Source organism: Anser brachyrhynchus (genome assembly GCF_964034855.1).
Source record: "Anser brachyrhynchus genome assembly, chromosome: 7".
In the NCBI taxonomy this organism is placed as follows: Eukaryota; Metazoa; Chordata; class Aves; order Anseriformes; family Anatidae; genus Anser; species Anser brachyrhynchus.
In genome coordinates this window covers 33,972,517-33,998,892 of record NC_137701.1, presented here as the reverse complement: position 1 = coordinate 33,998,892, position 26,376 = coordinate 33,972,517, and the positions used below count along the sequence as shown (strand labels likewise).

General features: G+C 34.7%; 1 protein-coding gene and 1 long non-coding RNA gene across 3 annotated transcripts in view; both read right to left on the bottom strand.

Annotated features, from left to right (window-relative positions):
• Positions 1–7,875: 7,875 nt before the first annotated feature.
• Positions 7,876–26,376, bottom strand: part of SLC35F5 (solute carrier family 35 member F5) — a 28,931-nt gene continuing 10,430 nt past the window's right edge. Inside the window, exons 5-17 of one of the 2 annotated variants that reach the window (XM_080599394.1) lie at positions 26,208–26,351; positions 23,982–24,044; positions 22,350–22,431; positions 20,836–21,026; positions 19,328–19,409; positions 18,467–18,554; positions 18,126–18,190; positions 17,687–17,791; positions 17,115–17,274; positions 14,571–14,661; positions 10,057–10,211; positions 9,519–9,607; positions 7,876–8,821 (exon numbers count right to left, since the gene is read on the bottom strand). In XM_080599394.1, coding sequence (XP_080455520.1) covers positions 9,526–9,607; positions 10,057–10,211; positions 14,571–14,661; positions 17,115–17,274; positions 17,687–17,791; positions 18,126–18,190; positions 18,467–18,554; positions 19,328–19,409; positions 20,836–21,026; positions 22,350–22,431; positions 23,982–24,044; positions 26,208–26,351 — 1,308 coding nt within the window. In that variant the 3' untranslated portion in view covers positions 7,876–8,821; positions 9,519–9,525. The remainder of the gene's footprint in view (positions 8,822–9,518; positions 9,608–10,056; positions 10,212–14,570; positions 14,662–17,114; positions 17,275–17,686; positions 17,792–18,125; positions 18,191–18,466; positions 18,555–19,327; positions 19,410–20,835; positions 21,027–22,349; positions 22,432–23,981; positions 24,045–26,207; positions 26,352–26,376) is intronic. The other variant, XM_080599395.1, reaches the window with a different exon arrangement.
• Positions 11,971–14,564, bottom strand: LOC308197974. Its single transcript, XR_013953486.1, has 2 exons — positions 13,246–14,564; positions 11,971–12,468 (listed from the first exon to the last, which is right to left on the bottom strand). It is a non-coding gene; the product is annotated as an uncharacterized lncRNA (long non-coding RNA).

Genomic DNA, 26,376 nt, shown 5'->3' with positions numbered 1-26,376 from the left:
GCCAATCGATTTTTATAAGCCCTTTTTAAAGTAGAGATGTTTCTCACCACAATTCATTAGTCTATTAAAAAAAAAAGAAAGAAAAGAAAGGAAAAAAAGGCCAACTATTCTTCAATGTTAATAGTTCTTCCTGGTAATGAAACACTCACAAGACAGTGCAGTCACTGTAATTGCAGCTTCCATAAAATAATTGTTTTGATTACATCATGCTTGCTTATTACAGGTAATTAGATTTTAGAAATCAGTACACAGCAGTGACACTCTTCCTTCTCCACATCGTGAGTTGTATTTGGCGTGTGTTTGTACCTACATTCACCATTTTTCTAAGAAACACTGGTATAAAACTTGGAATCATTTATTTGGTATCTGCATTGTCAGTAGCGTCATATTAAATTTTTGCAGATTTTGATATGGCACAGTAAGTATCCTCTTGTTTTAATGTCAAAACCTTTTTCTTGCTACACCTGTGCAGCAACACTGATTGTATCAGTGCACAGAATTCAGCTAAATTTCAGAAAACTCAGAAAAGCTTATGGTAGCAAAATATTTTCTCTAAGTTTTCTAGTGAGTATTTAGGTGTCTATGATCCCCAAGAGTTTTGTAATAATTAAAGACACTGAAAGTTCAACTGCGTGAAAGCAAGCCGGTATCTAGTCCTGGTTAACTCTAACCGGTTAAGGATCAAGGATGACAAGCAGCTATGTTAAGCATATTTTACTGTTTATGGCATTTCTGTCACTGGAGTTCAGGAACGCAATGGATAGCTACTACAGTAGCTCCCCCTGCTGATGAAACGCAGTCTTCCAGAGTATTTTATAATTCATATATTAGCACGCAAAGCCACCTACAGTCATGAAAATTGATTAAAAATGGATATTCCACTGCTTAATTACCAGACCGATCTGAGACCAAACTGTAACCTTTTGGCATCCTAGCTGACTTCAGGTAAGATAAGACATCCTGAGCCTCACCTCTAGCAGTGGAAGAGGGGAATTAAGGGGGCCAATTCAAGACCTTTTCACCACTATGTTGCTCTCTCAAGGTAGCAACCCTTAGCAACCATTCAGGCTTTAACTGACGTTATAAAGTACATTAAGCATTAACCCCAACCAAATACTAACTCCTGTTAAGAAAATATGATTTATAATCTTTATTGTTTACTTACACATAATAAATATAATACAGAACAAAAACATCACACCCATCGATTGTATTACACAGGCTGTTTATCAGAATACATTACATTTTCTTTTCACTAGCCCTTTCATAGGGTTTTGGTATTGGATATTAAGAATTTCAATTTATAAATCTGTCAACACAAGAATGATTTTCCCATTTTCACCTTTATACATGTTTCAAATAATCACATATATACTGATTTTGTTAAAAATATATAAGCAGTATTTGGTATTTGCAGTATAGGCCTATAATTTCCATTCATTAGATCTCTATTCATATTGAGAATTTCAAAATAATTAATAGCTTAAATCTGATTTTAATAAAAAATACTTATTCTATACTTCTCATTTAACTGAATCCCCTCAGAAAATGAAGTGATTGGACAAAGACACTCCAGGCAAAAGTCAACGTTCACTTTTAAAAAACAAAGGGTAAAAGTTCTGGTCCTTGCTTCAGCTGTACAAATCGGGAATAATGGAGACACCTGTTTAGAACAGAGGGAAGCAAAGAACAAGAAGCTAGAGTTTCTCTTAAGAGATGTGCATCTTCATTTCAGAGTTACTACTGCTATCCTGCTGTTTTCTTGGCATAAATCACTGCATCAAGCCATGATTATATGTTTTTCTCTGCATGAATATACTTATCATTAAATGGAAATTAGATGAAAATGCTATGTTTTTTGTCAGAAATAGACAAGGTTTAACACACTCTGAAATCAGGTATTTAAGTGCAAATGCAATACTCATCAGCAATTCATGTTCTGATCTCACTAAGGAAAATGGTTAAACTGTTATGCATAAGGTATTTCACAAAGGAAGTATACCTGGAAGTATCTGTGCTCTCAGAACATCTGAATTATCAGCAAACCGTACAAACTTCATGCAAAAAGAAGTTTTTGTCAGTTTAAAGTTCTTCAGTTAAAGCAGCTTCTGCTTTAAAAATATTCAGAATTCTCTTCAAATTACAGAGAGCTGAAATTTAGTACAGAATTTAATGCCAAAAAGACCAAAGCTACTAACTATTGGGTTTGTGCATCTTTTAATGCAGAAGTTTTAGATGTTTAACAAATCAATCAGTATAAACATCTAAACAAAAAGTTTCAGGTACAGTTTTGTTTTACTGATATTCATTCCTAGACAATCTGAGTAAGTTTTAAATCATTACAAGGATTCGATCAATTGTACAATGCTGAAGTCCATAGTGCACACCTCTTGCACTACTCTAATTCCATTGAGATAACATCAACTTGAACAAGGGGATAAGCATTCACAATAGCTTTGTGTGAACAGTTTCAAGATTTTTGATTAACAGGCAGATCATTCATTTGTAACTGGTTCGTGAGACTTTTAACACCTCACACACACACACAAAAAACTTAAGAACCCCAAAATGCAACCAAGAAAATCCTTATCATTTACACTACCTCTCTAAATATTTTTTCCATGATTCTTATAGTCACAGGGCTTAAACATTCAGCTTCCATACAAATTTAATAAACTTAAAATATGTACATTCTATAGTAAATCAAGATCAGAGAGATCAATCTAATGCACAATTATTGCCTAAACAGATCCTGTACATAGTTGTGCTATGTAAGCAATTACCTCGATGGTTTTACAGCTGATCCCATAGCTGCCCAGTAAGTTTTATTTCTTTTCAATGAAAATTACTATTTTTACTCTTTTTTTCTTTTCCTTGTCCCATAGGAAAGGGACACTGGAAAGCCCCTGTTGTTCTTCTAGCTAAAGGCTAAAAGGGGGAGATTCTAAAATATTTCAGAAATCACTCATTGTGATAAGGGATCTAGTTTAATTGACTTGCAAAAGGTCAGATTTATATAGAAGAGAAGCATCATCTGTAACAGACAAGAAAGAGCAGACTTGTGGGCTGACAACATCAGTAATACACTGAAGGATATTTAATGAAAGCACGGTAATTTGCATATCATAAATTTAGCTCTTTGCTATATGGCTACTTTCCCCTCAGCTTGATTTTTTTTTTCCTAAAATAAACTACGGAAAAACTTCAGAAACATATATCAAGAACCATACAAATATCCCCACACAATTATTTCTGAGGCCATTCCGATGTATCTTTTGTGGAACACGTGAAAAAATTGTGCACCTTTCCTGACAAAACAGTCAAAAGTTCATTAAAAAAAATCAGATGCAACTTTTTTAACTATTAACTGTAGCTCAACTAAAGAGCTGCTTTCTACCGAACCCTCAGAGAAAAGCCTTTTAGGCTTTTAAAAGTAGGAAGTGACAACTAGATAAAAGCCTGGATGCACTCCTCATCATGGCAGGCATTCCCGAAAAAGTCCAGTTACCTGCAAACACCAGATGTAATGATGCAATACCTCAACTGGGAGGGAGCGAGAAGACAGAAAGCTGACCAGTTAGATTTCTGTTAGAATTACGCATTTTATGTTAGGTTTATAGCAGTAGAGAGAATCATGATGATCAAAATATAATTACAGAAGTTTCAACTAGCTGGGAAATGTCCTGTTATATTCTTTGCAAAGTAAATGGAAATGTCAAATCAGAAATCATCAAGGGGAAGCTGATCCTCAAGGCTATGATCACTATGCTCACATTCTCACTATTGACAAAAAATATTCTCCTGGAAGTATACGACTAAGTGAAGTGGTTAACATCTCTTATACTGATGATTTTAAAAAAAATCAGGTAGCAAGACAAATTCACCTTCTAAATAATTAAGCTGCATGTCAGCCATACAGAAATATAGTCTGTGATCAGTTACAGTATGTTTACCATTTTTCCCAGCACAAAATCCCTCAATTTTATATTACTGAAGTCCTAGAGCAAACTACTTCAGATGTATGCTGCAGACTGAAATACTGCAAAGGCATAAAAGGTCAACCTGACTGCAGAGTATTTCAATAAAGTTTTAGTTTATTAATGCTGCCTATGATACTGGTGGGCTTTGGATCAAATCCCAGCCTAGCCAAAGTAACTTTACTGGAAAAGCAAACAAAAAATCCCCAAAGTGAACACTCTTTGTAAAAAATTAATGATAAAAATAAATATATTTATGTTAGAAGACTTATACTGGTACTCTACCCCATAATCAGACCTTGTAGTACCACAGCATTGTCTAACCCTGAAAGTTAATGTCACTCTCATGCCTCAGGTGCAGCTCTGAAATCAACAGTGCAACTCTTGCATGGTGCAATAAAATAGGAAAAAAAAAAAACATAAATTGCAAAATCAATTTAGAATGGATGTGTGTCCAAAAGCTAACGAAGTATTGTGCACTGTGCATTTTACAGACACCTTTAGATGCTAATAACACCCTCACTGTGATTCACCTAACAAACAAGAAGAAATTCAACATGAAAGTCATGTGATGTGAAATGTCTGAGTGAAATCTGAAAATTTGGAACAATTTTAAAAGCAGGAATTAGTTATCAGCTCATACGATGCATGGTATCATCCATATTTCCCTGAGAAGTCATGCCATGCAATAACCATATAAAACAAAACACACCATTAATGCAATCCTAGATTCAAAAGAAAAAAAAATCATGCATAGCAACTGTCAGTGAGCCATCAACACTTCCATGCTATTGCAGATAGCTATTAAATTGCAGACACTACATATTACAAGCCTAACAGAAACTAACTCAAAACTTAGACCAAATACAGAAAACTGATTAAAAATCACTACCCTATAGTTAGCCATATAACTCAACATTGCTTTTAAACACTAGTTCGTTTCTTGAATTTTGAGCACGCCACTTCCTACAACTTCATTTACAAACACACAATCTGCCTTCATGAGGCCCATCTTCACGTGAAATTTGAAAGTATGACCATAAATTTTAGACACTGAGTTTAACTACTTTTCCCCTCCTCCGATTGCCTTAGTTTAAGTTCAGTAAGTTAGTTTCCTTAAACTAGAAGGATCTTTTAGTAGGGAATAGGAATGACTTTCACCCCAAGGAGAGACGGTATGAAAAATTACAAAAAAAAAAGTCACCACCTTATTTAAGGCAATTGTATTAGTAAATAGGAGTACCTAGGCACAATGGGGATAGTGAAAGAGAATAATTCCAACGGCACACAGCAAGAAAAGCAACTCACAGGCTCTTTTATGATACATGGCAGCACGCAATGCGTAGAGCAGCATACTGGCTCAGCTCTCATGCGCAGCACCATGGTTTCTCAGTTCAAGAATACCACTGCTTAACACCCTGCTGTGGCAAAATACTTCAGCCTTTGCTCCCCCCCAGTAAGATAACCAGGCTGTGCCTTAGCCTTGCAGCTTCTCAGCTGAATCAGTCACATCCCCCACAGCGATTTTCCATGGGCAAAAAGGCAATGCCTAAGCCAGATGCAGCGCACGCTTGACAACAGAAATATGGGGCCTCTGGTGACTTCAGTGGCATTCTTGTGCCCCATACTTTCTAATTAACTGCTGAGTAGTGATGTCACATGTATTTCATACCTTTGCTGAATTAGTATTACATCTACAGCGTAGAAGTGAAAGTAGCTAGAAAAAAAGTGATCTCTATAGAATGTTTTTCTCCTTTTTTCTGGGTTGCAGTACACAGTACACTGAACTATGCAAGACTCACCAGAACCCTAAAAGCTAAGACATGCTACATGGCATTTGGCAAATTATCGTCATTTCCTCCTCCAGAAATAAAAACAACTCAAAAGCTCAAATCACACACGGAAGAAATTCTTGGTTATCTCATAGGACTGTAGAAATTACTTAAGCTGTTTGACGGAACAATACAAGCAGTACCCATTTTCCGTTTTGTAGGCATGGGAAATCATCATTCTTTAAGCATCTGAAGTATGTACTTCCTATGAGAAATAAGTCAGATTAAAGACATTCCCAAATGAAACAGTAGGAACAATGACAATTTATGCTAGCGCACAGTGTTAAAGCATTTAGGGGAGCGCCTTCACATTCCAGTTGTCATGAGGAAAAAAAAAAAAACAGCATGTCACCATTACATCAGAGGTACCTGAGAATCAAAGCTAAATCTCTTGTGCATTTACCAAGCACCCATTAGAGAACTATGCAATTTACATTTCAAATAAGACGATATATTTATAAAATATTATCGTACTAAAAATCACAAGATTTTATAGAAAAATCTCATCACATTCTATTAAATGCAGGAACAATGTTACATGTCATAACTTCAGTAAATAAAACTGCAGTATATTTCTTGTAACCACAGGGGCACCACTGTTTAAAAATCCATGGCATTTCAGGAAGGATAATTTGCCCTTTTTTTTTTTTTATTCTGTAAAGAACTGTAATTTAATGCAAAAAGACTGCTCAAGCTACTTAGTGACATAAGATTAAAATATTAAGTATCTTTAAAAAAAGATTAATACATCTCTTGTTAAAAACAGAAGCAGTGGGCAGCAGGCCCTAACGTTGAGTCTGCTGAACAGAAAGATGACTGGGTCAGAGATAGAAGAACTCTCTCCTAGTACTTAGTTTCTAAACCTCTCTAACATAATAAAGCCACTTAACAGAAGTCATATACATATGAGACCATGACGATCTTTCACTTTTAAGCCATGAACAAATATGAATAGCAATTGCCCACCATGCGTTATCACTCCAATGCTATCAGTGACCAATTTCAGAAGACATTATTAAAATACCCTGCTAAAAATACTGTAATTGCCCATTTGAAAGCAAACTCAGTTTTCCTAAGGTTAGTTTGCTAAAGCTGTAACTGATTAGATGTTGTAAAGGAACAGACCTAAATTTGTAGTTAATGGCTGGTATTGAGTATATGGCATGATCTCATTGAAATGTTAAAATCGGAAGAAAACGGACATTAGCTTTTTATTGCCACTAAGCCTTAACAACACTTATTGAAAAAGCTGAAAGTAACATTCTCTAATTTGTCCTAATTTAGAAAAAAAAATCCTACTGTAAACTCCTCTTACCAAAGAAATCTCTGAAAATTCTAACTAAGTAAAATATAAAATTAGTTTTACATACTGTATTTGCAACCCCTCTACTACTGGGCTTTGGAATTGAAATAGAAAGTTTCTGAAAATGCCACGGAAAATTTAATAATCTTATTAACTTATTAAAATAATATTAAAAAAGAAATCCTTTCTCAGGTATCCAAAGACTTATTACATCATCTTAAAGAGATGCCTCAGATAATTGCAACTTTTAATGACATCCAATATTAAGAACCGGAAGGGAAAACTTTATTAAGGTGCAATACTCAACAAGAACAATCCCCAGATTCACTCATTTCTCCCCAGTATCTTTTCCGTTCTCTACATAAAGAATTCTGCATTCTAGCTGCTGGTTGAGTCAATCCTTCTAACTGTATCACTAAACATGTCACTTTCTTGCATTCCCTCTAGTCTAGTAGTGGTGTCACCAAATCACCAAAACTGCTCTTGGAAGGATCACGGGAATACCCTATGTTATTAACAGACTTCTTATGTGGAAAACAGTACTATTGGCTAAAAATCTGTCCTATATTCATTATAAGAAAATAAAATCATACAAAAGCCAAAATTATTATTATTTTTTAAAATATAAGTGTCTTATAACCAGAAGTTGGAAAAAGTTACTGATTTTTGTCAAATATCCCTGAACTTAATTATTCCTAACTTCTCAGAATCAAATAGGAAAAATGCCGCAGTAGAAGGAAGATACAGGTTATAAGGAAAACGATCAATTTTAGAATAAATTTATTAATGCAATTGGAAAAAAAAAGAAATCAATATAATTATCTTTATCTTTCATAGTGCAACCCACTGACTGAAAACTTTAACAATTAATTTGATCTGTTTCTTAGCTGGCAGCTGTACTAATGAAAATTTTCAAATTCAGTTTTCTGTATGAGATCATTCAGAATGACAGGTTACAGAATCGGTCTGTTTAAAACAAACATTGATTTTGAGAATGCACACCCAAATGTACTGTCATTAGAAATATTTTATCATTCACTAAAATTGTAAACATTCCAGAACATTAGGTAATACAAGATTTTTAAACATCGGCACCCGTTGCCATTACAAGGCTTCTCAAAATGGGATAAGACAATATATATGTAGTGTTCCAGGACCGTACAAAGATCCTGCCTCAATAATTACAAGAATTCACTTAATAAATTACTTTACTATTTTCTTCTATTAATATGCAAATAGTCTATACAACATAAAAAAGTTAATTTGTACCTACTACAGGTAACATATCTATTTAGCTTTTCATCAAAAAGCCTGTAAGACGTGATAACCTGCAAACTTATTTACATAACGCATTTGAAAGTGTTTTTAAAAACAATGTTGTCCAGCATTTAACAAAACTGTGAGTTAAAAAGAGAAAGAAATCACTTAACAGCATTCATTTTCTTGATTTTGTCAAGTAACTTCACCAGCTCAGTGTTGTAAGGCAGGTTTGGTTGCTCAGATGGACTAAGACTCCCTACAGTGATATGCATGTAGTAAATTTGTTCATTTATAAAACCAGATGAAAGCAAGAAAGAGGAAAACATTAACGTTTCACAAGAACCAAAACTTCTTATTTTTACTAAAAATTCAGAATAGGCACTGAAACATGATTCCTTAGGGACTTTTCCAGAGATTGTCTCTTCGCTAGGCATCATTCCGTTTTTAAACTAAGAAGGAAAAGAAAAAAAAACGTTACTAGTGCTACATAATTAAAGATCCAAAGTCCAAAACTAAGTCCATCTCCATGCTCCAAGACAGTATCAGCAAACCATCTGTAATAATCCTGTTAGAGATTTGTGTAACCCGTTCTTAGAGGGTTATTTTGCAAACTCCATAGTTATTCCTCGTTGTAATATACTGCATCTGTGCCCGCTGAAGGCAGTTTTCTTTTTTCCCCATCATTATGAATACTTTTTTTTTTTTATTTAAAGTTTCAAGTAAAATTTATTCATTAAGGTTACAGTACTGGGAAGAAAATTAACGTCTACTGAGTAATTAAGTTTCTATGAGACTTTTCAAAGGTACAGGTGCTTTCTTTTTACATTACCTAAGTCCTCCCACCTCTTCCTGCTCCTGTCCCCACTGTCTGTCTTACCCCACACCCCAAACCCGCGTTAAGAAAATGTAAACATTAAAGTAAAATCTACTTTCCATTTCAAAACCATTGGCCAAGAAGTACATTAAGGTAAGAATAATGTTTGGTATAGAATAATATGGATTTTGAAGATATTCTTTAAAACTCTATACATTAACTCAAAACAAGATTAACTGTATGCTCTGTAAAAATGTGTACTTATGTAACAAATGCCATCATGAAATAGAATCCTCACCCTTCACCATATTGTTTCAAGTTTATTAGCATACCTTTTGTCTATGAACAGCAACTATCTCCATCTTGTGAAACACTATGCATAGGAATGAGACTTTCACACTGCTCGCTTTCTTCTGGCATTCTTAAAAGAAACAGATTTATTTATTTAAATTACACAGTAATATGTTGGCATCAAAGCAACTCATTTCATAAGTACTAAATGTGCTATAGAGGTTTGAACTACACCATCAAAAATATACAAAACCTCCCTCGCTTCAAAAAGTTAGCACTTTTTCACTGCATGCTTTGGATACAGTAACTATTATAATAGCATTAAGAAAAAAATAAACAAGTGTGATAGCCAGTAGGAAACTTATTTAAAAAAAATAAACAGACTTAAAATCTTTCCCTTTTCTGAACATTACATAGGTTAATAAATGGATTGCCAACTACTACAATTAAAAAGTCAGCCATGGAGGTGATCTTGACACAAAATTAGATGAAAATTAATACAGCATGCGTACTGTGGCTCACAAAAGATTACAGGATACCAGAAAGGAGACATAGGATTATATTTTGTGACTGCCCTACCTCTGAATTCGATGTTTTCTACAAATAAAGGCAAAAACTCTTCTGATTCCCACCATCACTGGATCCCAGTTGTTATAGTGACATAAAAGAGTTGCAATGAAAAAAGAAAAAAATACAGGGATTGCCCCTGCAAAAAATAACCAGGAAAACTGCACCTGGAATTAAAACACAGACATCAATCACTCAAAACACGGTTTTTTTTTTGTTGTTGTTTTGTTTTTTAAGTATACTGTATATTAGAAGCAGTTATTATAAAACTATTTACAATTTTAAGATGCACAATTCTTTTGAATGGGGTGAAATATTACAAATATTTCTGCAAGTGATTTGGTACAATTTCTACAGTCACCACTACTTCTAGTAAGTGAATAACACTTCTGTTCTGTACAACAAAGCATTTTGTTTGTGCCGTGGTGTAGATGAAATCGGCTATTTACAGATGCTCTCATTTTTAGGTTGTAGTTATCTGTTGGTTATAAATGAGGAAGTCCTCATAACACTTCCAAAACACTGGACAAAAAAAACCTCACCTGAAAGATCTGTACACCTGATTATCCACTCTGAACATCCTGTCACTGAGCAGTCACTGATGAAATCAATGTGCAGAGATAAGACTACCCCACTGGAAACTTACAGTAATTTTTTTCATTAAAAAAAAAAAAGCATGGCACAATACTTGCCCAATTTAAACTAAATTCTACTTGTACCTATACTACTATTAGTACTCAGAATTGATCATCTAAAACAGTTTTAAACTTAAAATTGTAGAAAGTTACATAAATCAAGGGTGCAAGAATTATAATCTTGTTTGAAACATCTTTAAGGATTACAGAGCAATGAAACATAAGCACAGCTCCCCCTTGTGGAAAAAAAAGTCCAAAATTGAAGATTTCAGAGGAAAGAAAAAAAGGTACAGTTTTGATAGCAAGTACTGACGCTCACTCTCAAAACCTAACAAATTGCAATTGTTAGATGAAGAGAGAGGCATCACCGGATGGAAAAATGCCTAAAAATAGTCAGGTTTTGTATCTACCCCAAGGAAGACAAAGCAGCCTTTTTACACAAGGCAAGTAAAATTAAGAAAAACGGAAGGTAGCAAATATCTGAATCAGAACCTCCAGAAAGAACCAGGTGTAGGCAAATGAAAACAATGGTGGAGGGAATGAAAAAGGCATGAATATTCAGATTATGAAAGATATTGCCAGCACATAAACTGAGACAATACAGGAAGGTGAAGATTTAAGATAAGGAATGTGAAAAGAGCAAATGAGAACAAGGTATACCAGAAGTCAGATTAAGAGTTAACTACCTTTTTTTTTTTTTTAAATAAATACCAAATACATATCACATGGAGCAACTCTAGCAGTGAAAACAGTGATAACTATAAAAATGAGTTTAAAAAATTTAGTTGCCCTTGTGCTACCAATATCAACTGAAAGACATCCAACAGAGCTTTAAAGATGATTCTGCTACTTCAGCTAACTCAATATTGCATGTGTACACGACAAAGAAATTTGTTTTAAAGATCCGGACTCTGTGTTTACTCAGATTAAATAGCTTAGAGAAGAAATTATTTACAAAGAGTTAGAAAAACCACATTCCAGTTTTCACTGTACTCCAGAAGAAAGTTTAGATGAATCACTTCAGCCTAAGACAGCCTAAGCTTTTCATATATCAATATGTAACTATTGTATATATATGTGTATATATGTAACTATATGATCTAAAAATTTATCTGCACACACAGCTAGATAAAAAATAAGTATAAATGAACACTTTTTTAAAAAAATTTTTGCTATTAAAACTAGTTCACATATAAACCTAATTCCACCTCACTGAAGTAATTTTTTTTGTAAGAAATTTATTGTTTTTTTCTCCTTGTTTCCTTAATACCTACCATGAAGTATTTACATTCTTGCTACAAGTTATGTCCTGAGTGTATATTGCAGACACTTGAACAGCAAAAGGAATGCAGTTATCTTACCAGTGACTGCTTTATTATAGGTGGAATCGCTGCAAAGTTTTGCTGTATGTCCAAGTTGAAAGACTCAGGTAATACTAATATGAAACATACTTTATCTCACATTTGTTACAAGACTATTTATTCCGGGCCTGTCTCCCCTTTTATTTTCCAATTTGAATTTCCTTTCATTTTTATCCTTTTATTTTTCTGCTTTATTTCCCCCAAATCCCCCCTGACATTAAGCAAGGGTGAAATACAAGTTCTGTGGTGTTCCTCTCCCACAATTTTACTTGTCTGCCAGAAAATTTCAGAAGTCAGAAAGTTTTCATTAGAATTGACACTTTGCTTGTAGAAACATTTCTCAGTATAGCTTCTTTTTGGCAGGAACCATTCTAAGTGCAAGACTTATCGCCTCATTTCTTGTAAGTCTTGTACAAACAAACACAAACCTCAAAAGAAACAGAAGAAAATTCAAATGTAGTGAGTGAATACAAGTCACAGATTGTACCACCACAGATACTGCATGAACCACATCTGCTTCAAGGAAGACACTACTCAGAAAATGCTCAGTTTAAGTTACATTCCAGGCATAGGCAGATTTTTTTTAGAAATAGAATCACAGAATCATCTAGGTTGGAAGAGACCTCCAAGATCACCTAGTCCAACCTCTGACCTAACACTAACAAGTCCTCCACTAAACCATATCACTAAGCTCTACATCTAAATGTCTCTTAAAGACCTCCAGGGATGGTGACTCAACTGCTTCCCTGGGCAGCCCATTCCAATGCCTGACAACCCCTTCAGTAAAGAAGTTCTTCCACATTTCTATGTGTACAGAGCTTACAAACTCAACATAGGTGTATTTGCTAAAGAACTCAAGAGAGCATCAAAGCAGAATAAGCAAGCAGTAGTTGGCAGAGTGTGACCACCAGTCTACTCTGAACTTTCAGTGGCAGTATTCTGTGGTTAGAATTACTGAATTGTTAAGGTTGGAAAAGACCTTCAAGATCATCTGGTCCAACCATCCCCCTACTACCAATGTCACCCACTAAACCATTCTAAGTTTGGACAGTTTTGCCATTTTAATTTCTATCACCTTCAGCTAAGCTATTCCATGACTAATCTGCTTCCTAATTCACAAAATTTAGCATCCCAGTTCTTTAACTCCATGCATTTCAGTTATAAATTGTAGCTAGGCCAAGTTGCTCAAAGGCTGACCAATTCACCCTTTTCATCCCAGAAAGCACATACTAGGCACCAACTCCTGCAGCCTCTCCATACCACTCAACTATATGAGCATCTAACATTGGTGTAATGCAGGTTACCAATGGTCAAAATGCAAACAAGCATGTGATGGCAAATGCTTACAGTTTAGCCATGTTACAGATACGCTTGTGTCTATAACGAGAAACACCAAAAGTTATAGCCATACTGGACTAGGTAGGGGATGCCCTGTCCCCAAAAAAAGGCATTATCACTGTAAGAAAGATTAAACTCACACAGATGCGTGAGAAAATTGGGCCTAAAGTCGCTCAGAAAAAAAAAAAAGTTAAACAGGTGGTTTAACTTTCAAATTAAAACTTAACTTCTCGAATAAAAATTTTCACACCAGGGATTACTTAAATCCAAAATAAAGATCAGGAAAAAAGTGATCTTGCCTTCAGAAAACAGAAACAGTTGCATGACTTCAACTTAAACAAAAAAGACAGTAACTGTATGCTTGCAGAATATGCTAAATAATCGTAATTCACATTAAATTAAGAATTTGATATTCCTTGCCACTGATTAAATATTAAATTCAAATAAATATTCAAAGTCAGAGTTGAAATTCATGCATAAATAAAATCTGGAAGTTCTACCCGATCAGCATGAGAAGAGAAGTAGCTATACAGCTTGACAAGTAACACAAACTAACTTCATATAGTTTCTGTTCTAAACTGATTGCCTGCTTCTTTTTTCTTTCCTTATATGCAGGGTTTTTCCCACAGTTATTAGCTCAGTGACAATGAAACTAGACTAACTTATAGCAGGACAGTTAAATGGAAGCCTAATATCCACATTAACCTCATAATGTGTAATTAAGCCTTGTAGCTTCTACATGCCTATGTCATAAACCCATACAATTTTCATTTCGTTACTAATTGGGCATTTGGAAGATAGGCAGTCTACAGCAATTCTGTAATCGTAAAGGTTGTAACTTAAGATGGGCTGCACTTGCAGCTGTTCTTTAATTCTGAAAAGTGCCTGTTAAGGTAAAGCATTTGACAGGCGTTATTGATGACTTGGGGTACTTTTCATCCAAGCAGCATCTCAATCAGATCTAAATTAAAGTACACAAGTGATCACCTGCAAGTACAAAATTACTATAACTGTCAATATAAAAGAGAGGATTAATTACAATGCAGTTCAATAATTAAAATAAGTGAATACTATTCAATACATACATTGTGAAAAATAACACTGCCACTGATTTGAGGTGGGGAAGGAAAAAGAAAAAAGGAACCATCAGCTCCACTCTGTTAACAATGCTCAAACCTTAGTAGTACATTACCTTTTGCATGCACATGTCAGCTATTATGGACAGAGGTATTGTAAGGCTTAGCGCAAGTGTGCCTATCAGTGATGAGGTAAGAAAGCAGCCCCTAAAAAATAATAATAATTAAAAAAGAAGTCTTATATAAAAGTTTAAAGACAACTAAAGTAATACATCAAACTGCAGGAGGTATATGATTAAGCTCAACTTTCAGTCATCTTTAATAAAATGTTCTAATATCCACAGTCACTGATTTGTAAAACAGCTCCTGAGATCTTCTGCACTTTGATATAAACCAAAGGCTCTATAAATAAAATTTGACTAGTCTGAGCCATTTTGATAAAGTGAACATCATAAAATCCAAAATAAAAACTGCAACTACCATATTATGATTGACCAAGTCAAAAATTCCCAAGCATAAAGTGAGTCTCGTTAGCAATGAAATGGTCTATTCTACCATATGAAGAAAATAACAACAAAATGGTATTTACCCAATCCAAATCAATAATGTTTATTAGTGAGTTGTTATCTCTTATTTAAAAGACATCTGGATTTTATTTATTTATTTATTTAAATAAAGACATTTTTCCTCATCTTTGAGAAGTACTGAAAACAGTGCTAGCTGTGCTTTTTTTTTTTTTTTGTGGAACTGCAATCCGTTCTGGCAATAACTAATTTTAAAGAAAAATCTTTAGTTGTAATTTTTATTTTTTTTAAAACTTACACAATCTTTACTCTGGCTTCTGTAATATTAAACAGATGCATCACCACTGAAACTATAATCATTAAATGTGATTCACTAAAGAAAATACTATTTTCACCTCACAGAAGTGGTTGAATTTATTAACAGCTTTTAAACACAAAGAACTGAACAAATATGTGGAAAACATTTTCCAGAACATGATTTCATGCACACGTTTCTCCAATTAAACTAAAAGACTACTCCTATACCAAGCCATTAGGTCCTTCCATAAGACTGACTTTTAAACAAACACAAGTGACCAGTTTTAATATTTATAATCACTTTTGGTTTGTTCTGTGTCTTTAAAAGAAAGAAAAATGTATGCAGATGAGAAAGAAACAGAACTGAAACAGAGCATTTTGCATGCTCTGAACTTTTGCAAGTTTCCGTCCTGATATTCTAAATCCCCTTCTGCATCATCACAGAGTACTTCTTTAATGCAGCACTGACTGCTGGTACTGAATTAGAACGAACCTTACCACTACAACATCATAAATGAATAAACAGCATAGAATCCAATCCAAATTTATCAGCAGGTTAAAAAAAAAAAAAAAGAACGGAAGGGTCACATCTATCACAACATTATTTACTTGGCAGCATGTGGTTGGGTAGAGTGAAGAAGTGCATTAAATGGTATTATTTACATCCAAAGAAAGATTAAAGGGCCGTACTAGCTCCACACTATACATGGAAAAGATGAAGTCAGCATGAACTGAGGTTAGTCCTAGTCCAAAAGTCCAAAGAATCGTCTGTGCCCACCGAGGTACTTACTTCTATGCTGGTTCTTGATTTTGGGACAAGAGCTGAGTTTATTTTTTTTGTTGTTGTTTGTTTGTTTTTATTTTGCCTATGGTGAAATTGCATTTAACCTTTTTACCCACCAACACTGAACTATTCTTACAGAATGCCATTAGCATAACAAAAGTATTCAATGGATATATAAACTAAATTAAATTACAAAAGCACATTTTGAAATAGATTTATGCCCAGGACTAGCTAAAAGTTTGCCAATAAACAAACAAAAAAAATGATTAAATTTCCTAAACGTTAAACTTCACCTGAACATACACACACAGAAAGGGGGGTTCTGTTGAGTTTTTTTGTTGTAGGACTGTCCAAGAACTTAGGATCCTAGGATCAGAAATATGTCAGTATAAGACTGACTAACCCATGAGTTCTTCCACCCTCTCTACCACAAAGAGAAGCAACTGAAAGCCAAGGGTTGTCAGGCAACAGAAACTGCCGTACATATTGCAAACATAGCATTGAAACAGACTTCTAGCTCGCTGAGCAACTGTATGGCATAGGACACATCTCTCTTTTTGGAAACTCTTTCTTAGTGTTTCCAGAATAAAATACGACTTTCCAACTTGTAGAATTGTCTATTTTAACCTAATGCTGGTCTAGAAGAAACCTTGGCTGCCTGAATTCTTGCAGGCTGCAAGCTCCAACTTATTAACCACTGCTCTAAGAACACTGTCCTTTTGACAGTTATACACAAGTTTTCAACCCTGCTACAGCTTTTGAGCTGTTTTGCTAGTAACCTCCTGTTTGATCCTCTGTGGCCAACCTATCCAGACTATCATATCATTAAATTAACAAAAGTTAGGCTAATGTATGAATTGCCATACCTTGGTGATTAACACATTCTAATGAGATATGGTGCAGTATGTCTCTGAAGACTTGAACATAAACTGTAGAATACTTTTTTGCTGGATTCTGACTCCCATTATTTCTACAATTTCTACTATTTTCAACGTTTGATAACGCATATAAGACAGCTTATATTGTGAAATATATGTGAAGCAAGTAGTACATACCACAACCAGAGGAACTCTGACAGAACTGTTCCAATAAGGCCATTAATGACAATGCACATCCATATCAGTTTGCTGGGAAACTCAAATGCTTCAAAGCCAGTATAGTGAAGCAGGAAAAACCCTGGCCATAGCAGCAACAGATTGAACAGCCCTACAAAACCTGAGTATAAAAACAATATTAAGTAAATCACAATAAATGTTCTTCAGCTTCAACATAATTAAAATCTCAAACTCTGCTATTCTGAAAATATGCATACACAGAGGAAAGGACACTGACAAACTGTTATGTCATATATTTACAGGTTTAGAAATGGAAAAAAAAATCCACTGAATCAAAAGGGGCTGTCCACATTCCTTCAGGTAGTAGGACAACAATCCTTCCTTGTTGAGACTATAAAAAAGAAACATCTCATACAACTAGTCTCTGAAGTACTGATAATTACGGGAACAATAAGCTCTCTCTTTGGCTCTTCTAAGCCCCTTAACCACTCACATACAGTTAAGTTCGTGAAAGCAAACAACTGAGTCACACATTGAATTAAAACTTTCAATAGCATTGTTTTTATTCTTACCAAAGAACATTGGTATATCGAGTTTATCTTCCCTATCTACTTTCCTTTTGATCATCACTATGTACACAGCATACAGCATTGCTCCTACAAGAGACCAAAGGGAGCCTGTAAAGATGAAAAACACTGATTTAAGTCATGCCAAGTGTTGCTAGGATCAGCTCTTCAAAACACACACCTATTATAAAGCTGTCAAACAGAGATAGAAATTGTTTATTACGGAATCCATTACTATGTGAAAAGTAGGGAAAATGTAGAAAGCTCAATAATGTAAATACTGACTCAATTAAGCTATAAACTAGTTTCAGAAGTTGAAACTACAAAGCCAGGCTTTTAGTTGTGTTACACAAAGAAACATAACTCGCTGTACAATGTACTGATAATTGACAAAAGATGGTACTCATCACTGCATATTCTAAGGTTAAAAAAAGTAAATGAATACCTATTGTATCTCTTCCAGGAGATTTTTCAGATCCAGAAAGGTTAACGAGTACCACACCACCAATGCTAAGAAAAAAGAAGTAATACAAAATGCTGCTTAAAACACAAAAACGTTAAACAAAAAGAAAATAAACCCACATATTTCCAACTGAAATTGGATTAATCTTATTTTCTATATGAGCATGAGATTTGGTAAAAAGACTTCTTAATTTGTTTCCTCAATTTATTCATGAAGCAAGGATTTAGAAGCATATCAATATATCATCACAGATACCATAATTGTATTTGTCCTCACACTGCATCAGGGAGTTTTTGATCAAATGTTCCATTCCACTATCTTACCTTAAAATAACAGCTAATAATTTGGAAAGAGTAAATCTATCTCCACTGTTACTGGGAAAGACCGCAGCTAAGATTAAAGTAAAAAGCCCTGCAAGAGAAAATAAGAACAGTTTATACAATTAAGTTTTGCTACTAGTTTGCTCAGAAAGCTGCACTGACATTTTATTCTTTGCATTTCACACACGTGTGTCAACTATGGGATTTTAGCATCCATATTTTTAAAACAGAACTGTTATAAAACTAAAACATCATGGTCTGAATCCTCAGATGAACAAATACACACTCAACTCTGAGAAGGGCTGAATTACTAACAAAAACTGCAGTAAGCTTAAAAAGTCAGTCAAAAATGCGTAATTGTGCCTTTAAAACTGACTTCATAAAGCAAAAGTTACACCTCAAAACATGAGCATAATTTGCTGGTTTTAAAGCTCATATTTGAGCCTTTCAAAAAAACAAGTGATATGTACAATATCTAGGCGGTTTAAGTTCTATACACTCAAACCCCATTTTTTTAAACTAATAATTAGCAAGAGGACTTTACTCTGAATTGCACCTGTTTTGACAAAAAGTTATACCACCCTTCCTTCAAACATATTCCACTAGTTATTTAAGCATACTAACTAAGCATAGTTATTTAATATACGGACTTTATATTTACACACACTCCTTGAAATGCAAAAAGCAAGGGAATCATAAAGAAAGCCTAAAACCTTGCAATTACATAGTGACATTTTTAAATACATGCATTCGATGGTTTGAATCCCCCAAAACCACAGCTAAAACATTACACAAGCATACTGTAACCAAAAAGAATTTTAAACAGCCTTATAACACAAGTATGATCTTAAAAATAAAACCTACCAGAGGTTGAAGACAAGATATTAACTATAGCAACTTGAGTATCTGATAGGGCTTCTTGGTAAGAGAAATTTGCCAAGAACCACTGGAGGACAAGAAAAATAATTCAGTGGTTACATTACATGGCAGGCAAGAGTAGAACACAGTTAAACTGACCACATTCAACATGTGCGTGACACTGAAATAGCATACTTCAAAAATTAAGCATAATTGAATAATTCAAATGAAATGATAACAGTTATTCTGTGGTATCTAAAAATACATTTATCATGTTTTGTAAGTGCTTCGAGATGATTAGCACACAAGGGCTGTGAAGAAATTTCTGGTGATACATGGGACTTTAGTCAGCCTAATCTCCAGTATAAAAAATAAGCATCACATTTAATACAAAAACACTTTGGAAAGATTCATGTCTGTCAATTCCTTCATAAATATAAGTAGCAGCAAGTTTGCTTGTTTAAAAAATAAAATTCTTGATTAATATCTTATTAAGAAAATTTCAGGTATATTCTCAGAGAAGTTACCACTCTCTAAAGTCTTGGAGAGGAATATTTATACTGTCCAATAAATACATACATATTCTAGTAATAGCAGCATCCATGAATGGCATAAAAAGATTGTTTTGAACATAATGACTTTACTCTAGAAAATTCTGCATGTGTGTATATATGGAAATTTATTCAGACACATAATTCTAAATAACTTCTAAGAAAAAGTATTTCAACCATCCAAAAAATCATTCACAAGAGACTAATTTTTCTCTTGCTGCTGTAAGCAAGTTTTATCACTGTTTTCTGGTCCATGCATCAACAGTACTAATTACTGGGTTTTAATGTTTACTTAGTACCACTCGCTGAAGAAAAGCTCTGGCAGGTCCACGCTATGTGTAACCTTCAGTGAAGCTACTCACTCCTAGAAAAGCTCACTGCTCTTCCCTATACATTTTTACTGTCTCTTAAAAATCCTGCCACCATTAGCTCTCTCCCTCTGGCACTGAGGCATGATGCAGAGACACCAATGACCAACAGTCTCCTAAGAAAAACCTGCAGCCCTCAGTGGAGCTGAAGTACAGTTAACTATCTTCTCTTCATGCTATCAAAGAGCACAATGCCACGTAAGATGGCACTCTTTCTGTGATGGTCCACGGAAAGAAGCCACAGTAACATTTAACCATTTCATGCAGTCTCACTGGAAGTACGACCAACCCTTATACATAGCCCCAGATTTTGCTGTATCAAACGTGTCCAGTGTTGGACAACAGGGCACGACAGCATGGTGTATCTTACAACCAACCTTACAGTTAACTACACACCCTAGATCTCTTTTTGTTACCCATCCTTTAAGAAGTTCCACCTTTATGTCTAGCAAAAGACAGGTTTTACTAGTTACAGTATTTTTACAAAAAAAGACAGAAAGAATACAAGTCATCTCAATACCGTACAGATAATTTTCACTATTATTATATAAGCTTTAATTACATTTGTAGTTTTCTAAAAGAATGGAGCACGTACCACGAAGCAAAAGAAAAAGCTAATTTTTGCTACTTGAGTTGCAGTGAGCTTTCCTACAGTTTTTAATATTGATTCCTGCTCCTTAACCGTTGGATATGACATGCGAGATAACTTTGCTTCCAGTGCATGGCTTGATGGGAGTTGTCGAATCTCCATAATATTACTGAACCTTACACGAGGCTTTTTGGGAGCTTAAGGACAAAAAGAAAAAAAGTTGTACATGATCATTAAACCGTTCAAAAAAAACCACAACAAGCAATAAAAATTATGATTCTAAATAATTCACAAATAATAACAATTTTTTATCCAAATAGAAGACTTGCCACTGTTTTCATTTCTTACAGTAGTATTTTGCTATTTGGCAGGCTGCTACCAAGACAAAGCACATTTTTTGTTTTAAATCAGCACAGTTGTCCATCCATCCACAAAAAAAAAAAGCATTCCTTCTCCCTTTCAAAAAAAAAAAATCCCAGAAGGCAACAATGAATTTTTGGGTAGGAACTATTCTGTATTGGTAAATATTACATATAAGATTGATTAATAAGATAAGATTAATCAGCTAAAAAAAATTAACCAAAAACTCTACGTACATCTATACCTAACTGCAAGGACAGTGTTCTATTCAGAGGATGACAGCGTCCAGCAGACCTCAAAGTTTAGCAGAGATCATAAGGTCGCTTTCTCATTTGAAATTCACCCCCTAACTAATCCGAGTATCAGGACTAGACAGTTTCAGATTTTACTTGTAAGATTATTGTAGTATTATTTTCCTATGGAAAGAAAACGGTATGTGCTACATACAAATATTAACTTGATTTGATATGAAACAATACCTCATTTCCTAAATTAGAAAAAAAAAAAAAAAAAGGGGGTAAAAGCTCTAGCTCAACCACCATGGGATTGGTGCCTGTTGTCACCGGACAGTAGAACCTACTAAAGTGGTTCCAAACATCTCTCATCTAGAAATTAAAAGAGACTTTCCCCTTTATAAGCAGGGACTTTTGCTGAGGATCAGATAACTGGACTCTGGACAGCCAACCTTTCTTTAATTATCTGGGCGAGTTAGGCCCATTTCAGCTACTATCACAAGATAGTGAGGCTTAAATAAAATCAGAACGCACATAGACTTAAAATTCTTACTTTGACTGCTTTGCTCCTGCTCTAAAAAGGACAATAGCTTGTTTTTCCAGAGGCTGACTCATTGCTGCTGGTCATACAAGCCCAGAAGGAAAGAATCACAAGTACTGAACCCAGCTGGTCCCTTGAGATAAACATAGGCTGGATCTGTAGTGACCAAGAAAGGTAAACTGAACGATAGGCCTATGTTTTCTCTACCTGAAAGCAAATATGAGACTGCAATTCATGCAACATGAGATTTAAGGGGAGGGGATGGGGAGGAAAAAAAAAGTCAATCCTGCAACATGACAGCAGTTATACCAACAAATGGGGGAAAAAAAAAAAAAAAAAAAAATCAAAGAACTAGCATTTCAGCATTCCAAAGAATCTTTACTCACTTTTCTCTGCATCACTATTATTACTGCCACTTTTTTCAGTTGGCAAATCATGAAACTTTACAGGAACATATAAAGGTTCACTCTGAAATGAATCAGTATACGTAAAATAAAGTTAAGCAGGATATTTAAATTATAAGCAATAGAATTAATTTATTAGAAAATAAATACAAAATAAAAGTTTGGTTAATATTGAGAATCAAATTTAATTGAATGTTTTTACACAGAGCAGATAGGCTTGTCAAGAATGCTCATGTTTTCTGTATTTTACATTAAACATACTGGTAAAATGCAGCATGCAAATAACTGTGTGCGTTTGTGTAAATCCTCATGAACACAAAGGTCACCAAGGTCGTTCCCCCACAATCCAAACCTACTGATTTAAAATTTAAAAAAAATCATTAAAAAATCACATAAGTGTCAGTAGATCTATAGGCTCTGTCCAAATGCTAAACTAGAAACATAAAATACAGAATACCCATACATTGAATACATTGAAAATTGAATACATACTCATTTCCCAAAAACTGATGAACTAGAACTAAACGTCAAAAAAAAAAATGGGAAAAGACCTCCAGTATACAAGACACTTTGCCGAAGTTTTAATTGTTTAAAATATTTCCAACAAGGCAAGAGTTAAGCTGCTTATTTAAATTAAATTAATAAGCTGTAAGAGTGAAATAATAAAAAAAAAGAAAATCTGGTAGCTGCATTTTTATTAGGCTCCTTCCTTAGGACTAGAATTTTTGTGGGTGTTTATATTAATGCAAAATTGTTCAAGGTTGACAGTGAATCTTTCTTCTAAGGTCAGATGATCTTTACGCACCAAGTAGACTAACATGATTATTTTTAAATGAGATAAATTAAGTTGAAAAAGAAATATTGAAGAATACTTCTGAAAAAAAAACTCTCCAACTTCTCATTCAGTAGAAAATATAAGTTACGTATCACAGTTTGTCAACACTCAATTGTCTTCCCCTACTTTATTACAGTAGCAGTGCAAGCTTTAATGATGTTCTGTGTTTTGGATCCATTTCTGGATGTTGTCTCCAATTTAAACATGCAGATTAGCCAGCAGTCTGTGAGCAACGGGGGCATAAAAAAAAACATCATTTGTGGATGATGAAAATCATTGCAAAAATGACATCTGGCTTATCAGCAGAATTATCAGCAATGACATTTGATTTAGTAAACTGTAATCACTTCATCCACTGGATGGAAGAAGGCAGTCCATTTCTCTTCCAAACTGCAATGCAGGATCACAGCACACAAGATACTCAACCAAATGAATGATGCTCTTGTGTGTTTGTCTTGGAAGATGTTCGGCTTTACCACTAGCTCTCCACATTTTGCTTTGGTAGCTACTAAGCTGAATACAGTAAGGTTTCCTTTTTACGACAAATACTTCTTTCACGAACTACTACAGAAACATTTAAGTAAATGTTTTATCAAGTTGAGAACCTCTATTTCTCATAATAAGTAACAGCATTATTTGCAGTGCTTAAAAAATACTTGAGCTACCAAGCCCCTTTGCCAAGAACTATTACATGTACATAGATATTTTAAAGGCAAGAAGTCAGGATAATGGTGTCATGTTACTACAAAGCATTGAGCTTCAAAACTTATGGAACTTACCAGAGAACTGTTTACAGCATTATCTGTTGTGCAAGCAGCAAAGTAACCTTCAGCATCTGCAAACTAATTAAAAGAACCTTAAATGTAACAATTATGAAGACAATCTGTGGGTGGTTTTTTTTTGAGAACATGTTTTTTAATGCCTTTTTCCATATTTCTGTCACAGTTCTCCCCACACACACACCCCCACCCCAAAACCAAGAGGGCTTAGAAGTTGAGTAAGGAACTCCATTTTGGTAATTCCCTTTACCTCTTGGAGAACCCCACTGAATTCAACTACCCAGGTGTCACTGCAAGATCAGCCTGTTAGAAAGCCAAAACCTACAAAGTTCAGTCAGTGAGATGTTGCACTAAGTTATTGTGCAGACATTACAATAGTCCTCTTGTTTCGCCTTTTATTTGGGCAAAGTTCCTCTGCGTAAAAACAGAGAACTCTGCCTCAGTTTTAACAAGACTTAAGTCAGGATAAGGTCAGCTATCCTTTTTCCTCTTCCTTTCTACATCCTTACAAGCACGGCTACCCCCTGTTCCCTGACTTGCAGCTGAGCTGTTCTACCACTTTGGTAATAAATCTACAAAGCCTCTAATGTGCAAAAGGGCTTAAAGTAAACCGTGTTTGCCTAAACAATCACTGTTGAAATAAAAATTCATAAATACATCATTTTTGTTCCAGGCTGATAAACACACGGCATTTTAAAGGCACTTACAGTAATTATGCAGTTGAATATCTAACTAATTTCTTCAAAAGTCTCTGAAAAAAAAAAATCTTACTTCTCACTGCACTCTACAGTCCTTTGTGTTGTTCTTTCAAAGTATCTAAACATCAAAAGCAACGGTTACTTCCTACAAGTTATTAAAAATTAACGTTAGAGGGTAAAATAAAAGGAAAATTACAGGATTCCAGAAGCAGTCCCATGAGTGCCACACACAAAACGTGACAGAATCAGCGATCTTACTCGTTGCTGCCCAGTTCATATGAGAATTAAGTATTATTTCTTTCTTTGACATAGCACTGCACTGGCTTCAGGTGGTCAATATAACCACTACTAGTCATTATAGGAGAGAGACACTCATTCTACTCATCTGCTCAGATTAGTAAACCTGATCAGTTCAACTGCTCTGTACAACTAATCATCCTTCAGTGCTTTCATCACATCCTTGTCATTTCTGTCAGCAAAGAACCTGTAAATTCTGTTTATTTCCCAGTTATCTTGTGAAGATTCTAAACAGCATAAGGCCTACCAAAAAATACTTCAAGATATCACTCAACTCTAAATGATTTCCATTTGTTTAACACAAGTTTTTAAAACAAGTTTGTTTTAACTGCAATGTTTTACATGACATTAAGCCCAGTGACTTTTAAGTATGTTACACCTAAAATATCACTATCAGTGACGCTCAATATATCCATATATATCCAACATATTCCTTTCATCCAAGCTCTTTTCTAATCGAGACATGTTGATTAACAGCATTTTCTTGGATCACCTTTTCTGTTATTTTAATGTGAGATTAGGATAAGGCTAAATGTCTTACTGCTTCCTGAGTCCTGCTGCTCAGCATTCTGAAACACTGGCACAGAACAAGAGCTCTTCCCAACATCTCTCAATTCCTTGGAAAATGCCTCTATTTCTGTCATAATTTTAGACTCTAGAACAAACTGTGCCCAGTTCTAAGATGGGCAACAGAAGGCCATTCACATGGATAAAAGGTTGCCAATACTTACTTTTGGTGAGCATTAACAGCAAAAAAGTCACAATTCTACTACCTTTCCTATATATGATGCCAAAAACCTCAAAACCTCTTTGAAAAAGTCAAAAAATCAACTACTACGTTCAAATACTAATTCTATTGGTTATAAATGTTGGGGAAGTAAAAGGAAACCAACAACAGTGAAACAGGTAAGCTCTTCTTGAAAAGAATCATCCTCTGCAACTGCCCAAGGTAAAACACCAGGATAAATGGGCACATGGCCTGGCTTAGTAGAGGATTTCTTATGATTCCCCACATATTTCATACTGCTTTTTCCTTCATTTTCTTTTCCTCACAAGACTATTACTGTAATGATTGCCACCTCAGCCTGTGCCGTGATTCAGTTTATAACTGCTTTTGTTAAAGCACTATTTAGCAAGTATATAAATTCCACCTTTTTTTATTCCTTATTTTAAATAATTCTGTACAAATTTCTACAGACACCGAAACGGTTATGTAAGTTAAAGTACTTACAAAAGCTGCATGCCTTCCACGAAACCCACGAGTACACTGTTGCCTCCACGGTTTCCAAACAATAAATCCCAAGAGATATAGAACAAACATAGATGTTTTTGCAAACGTACTGAAAAAAGGTTTGTTGTACTTTGTAAAAACATACTGTGGAAAGAAAATAATTGCAGTA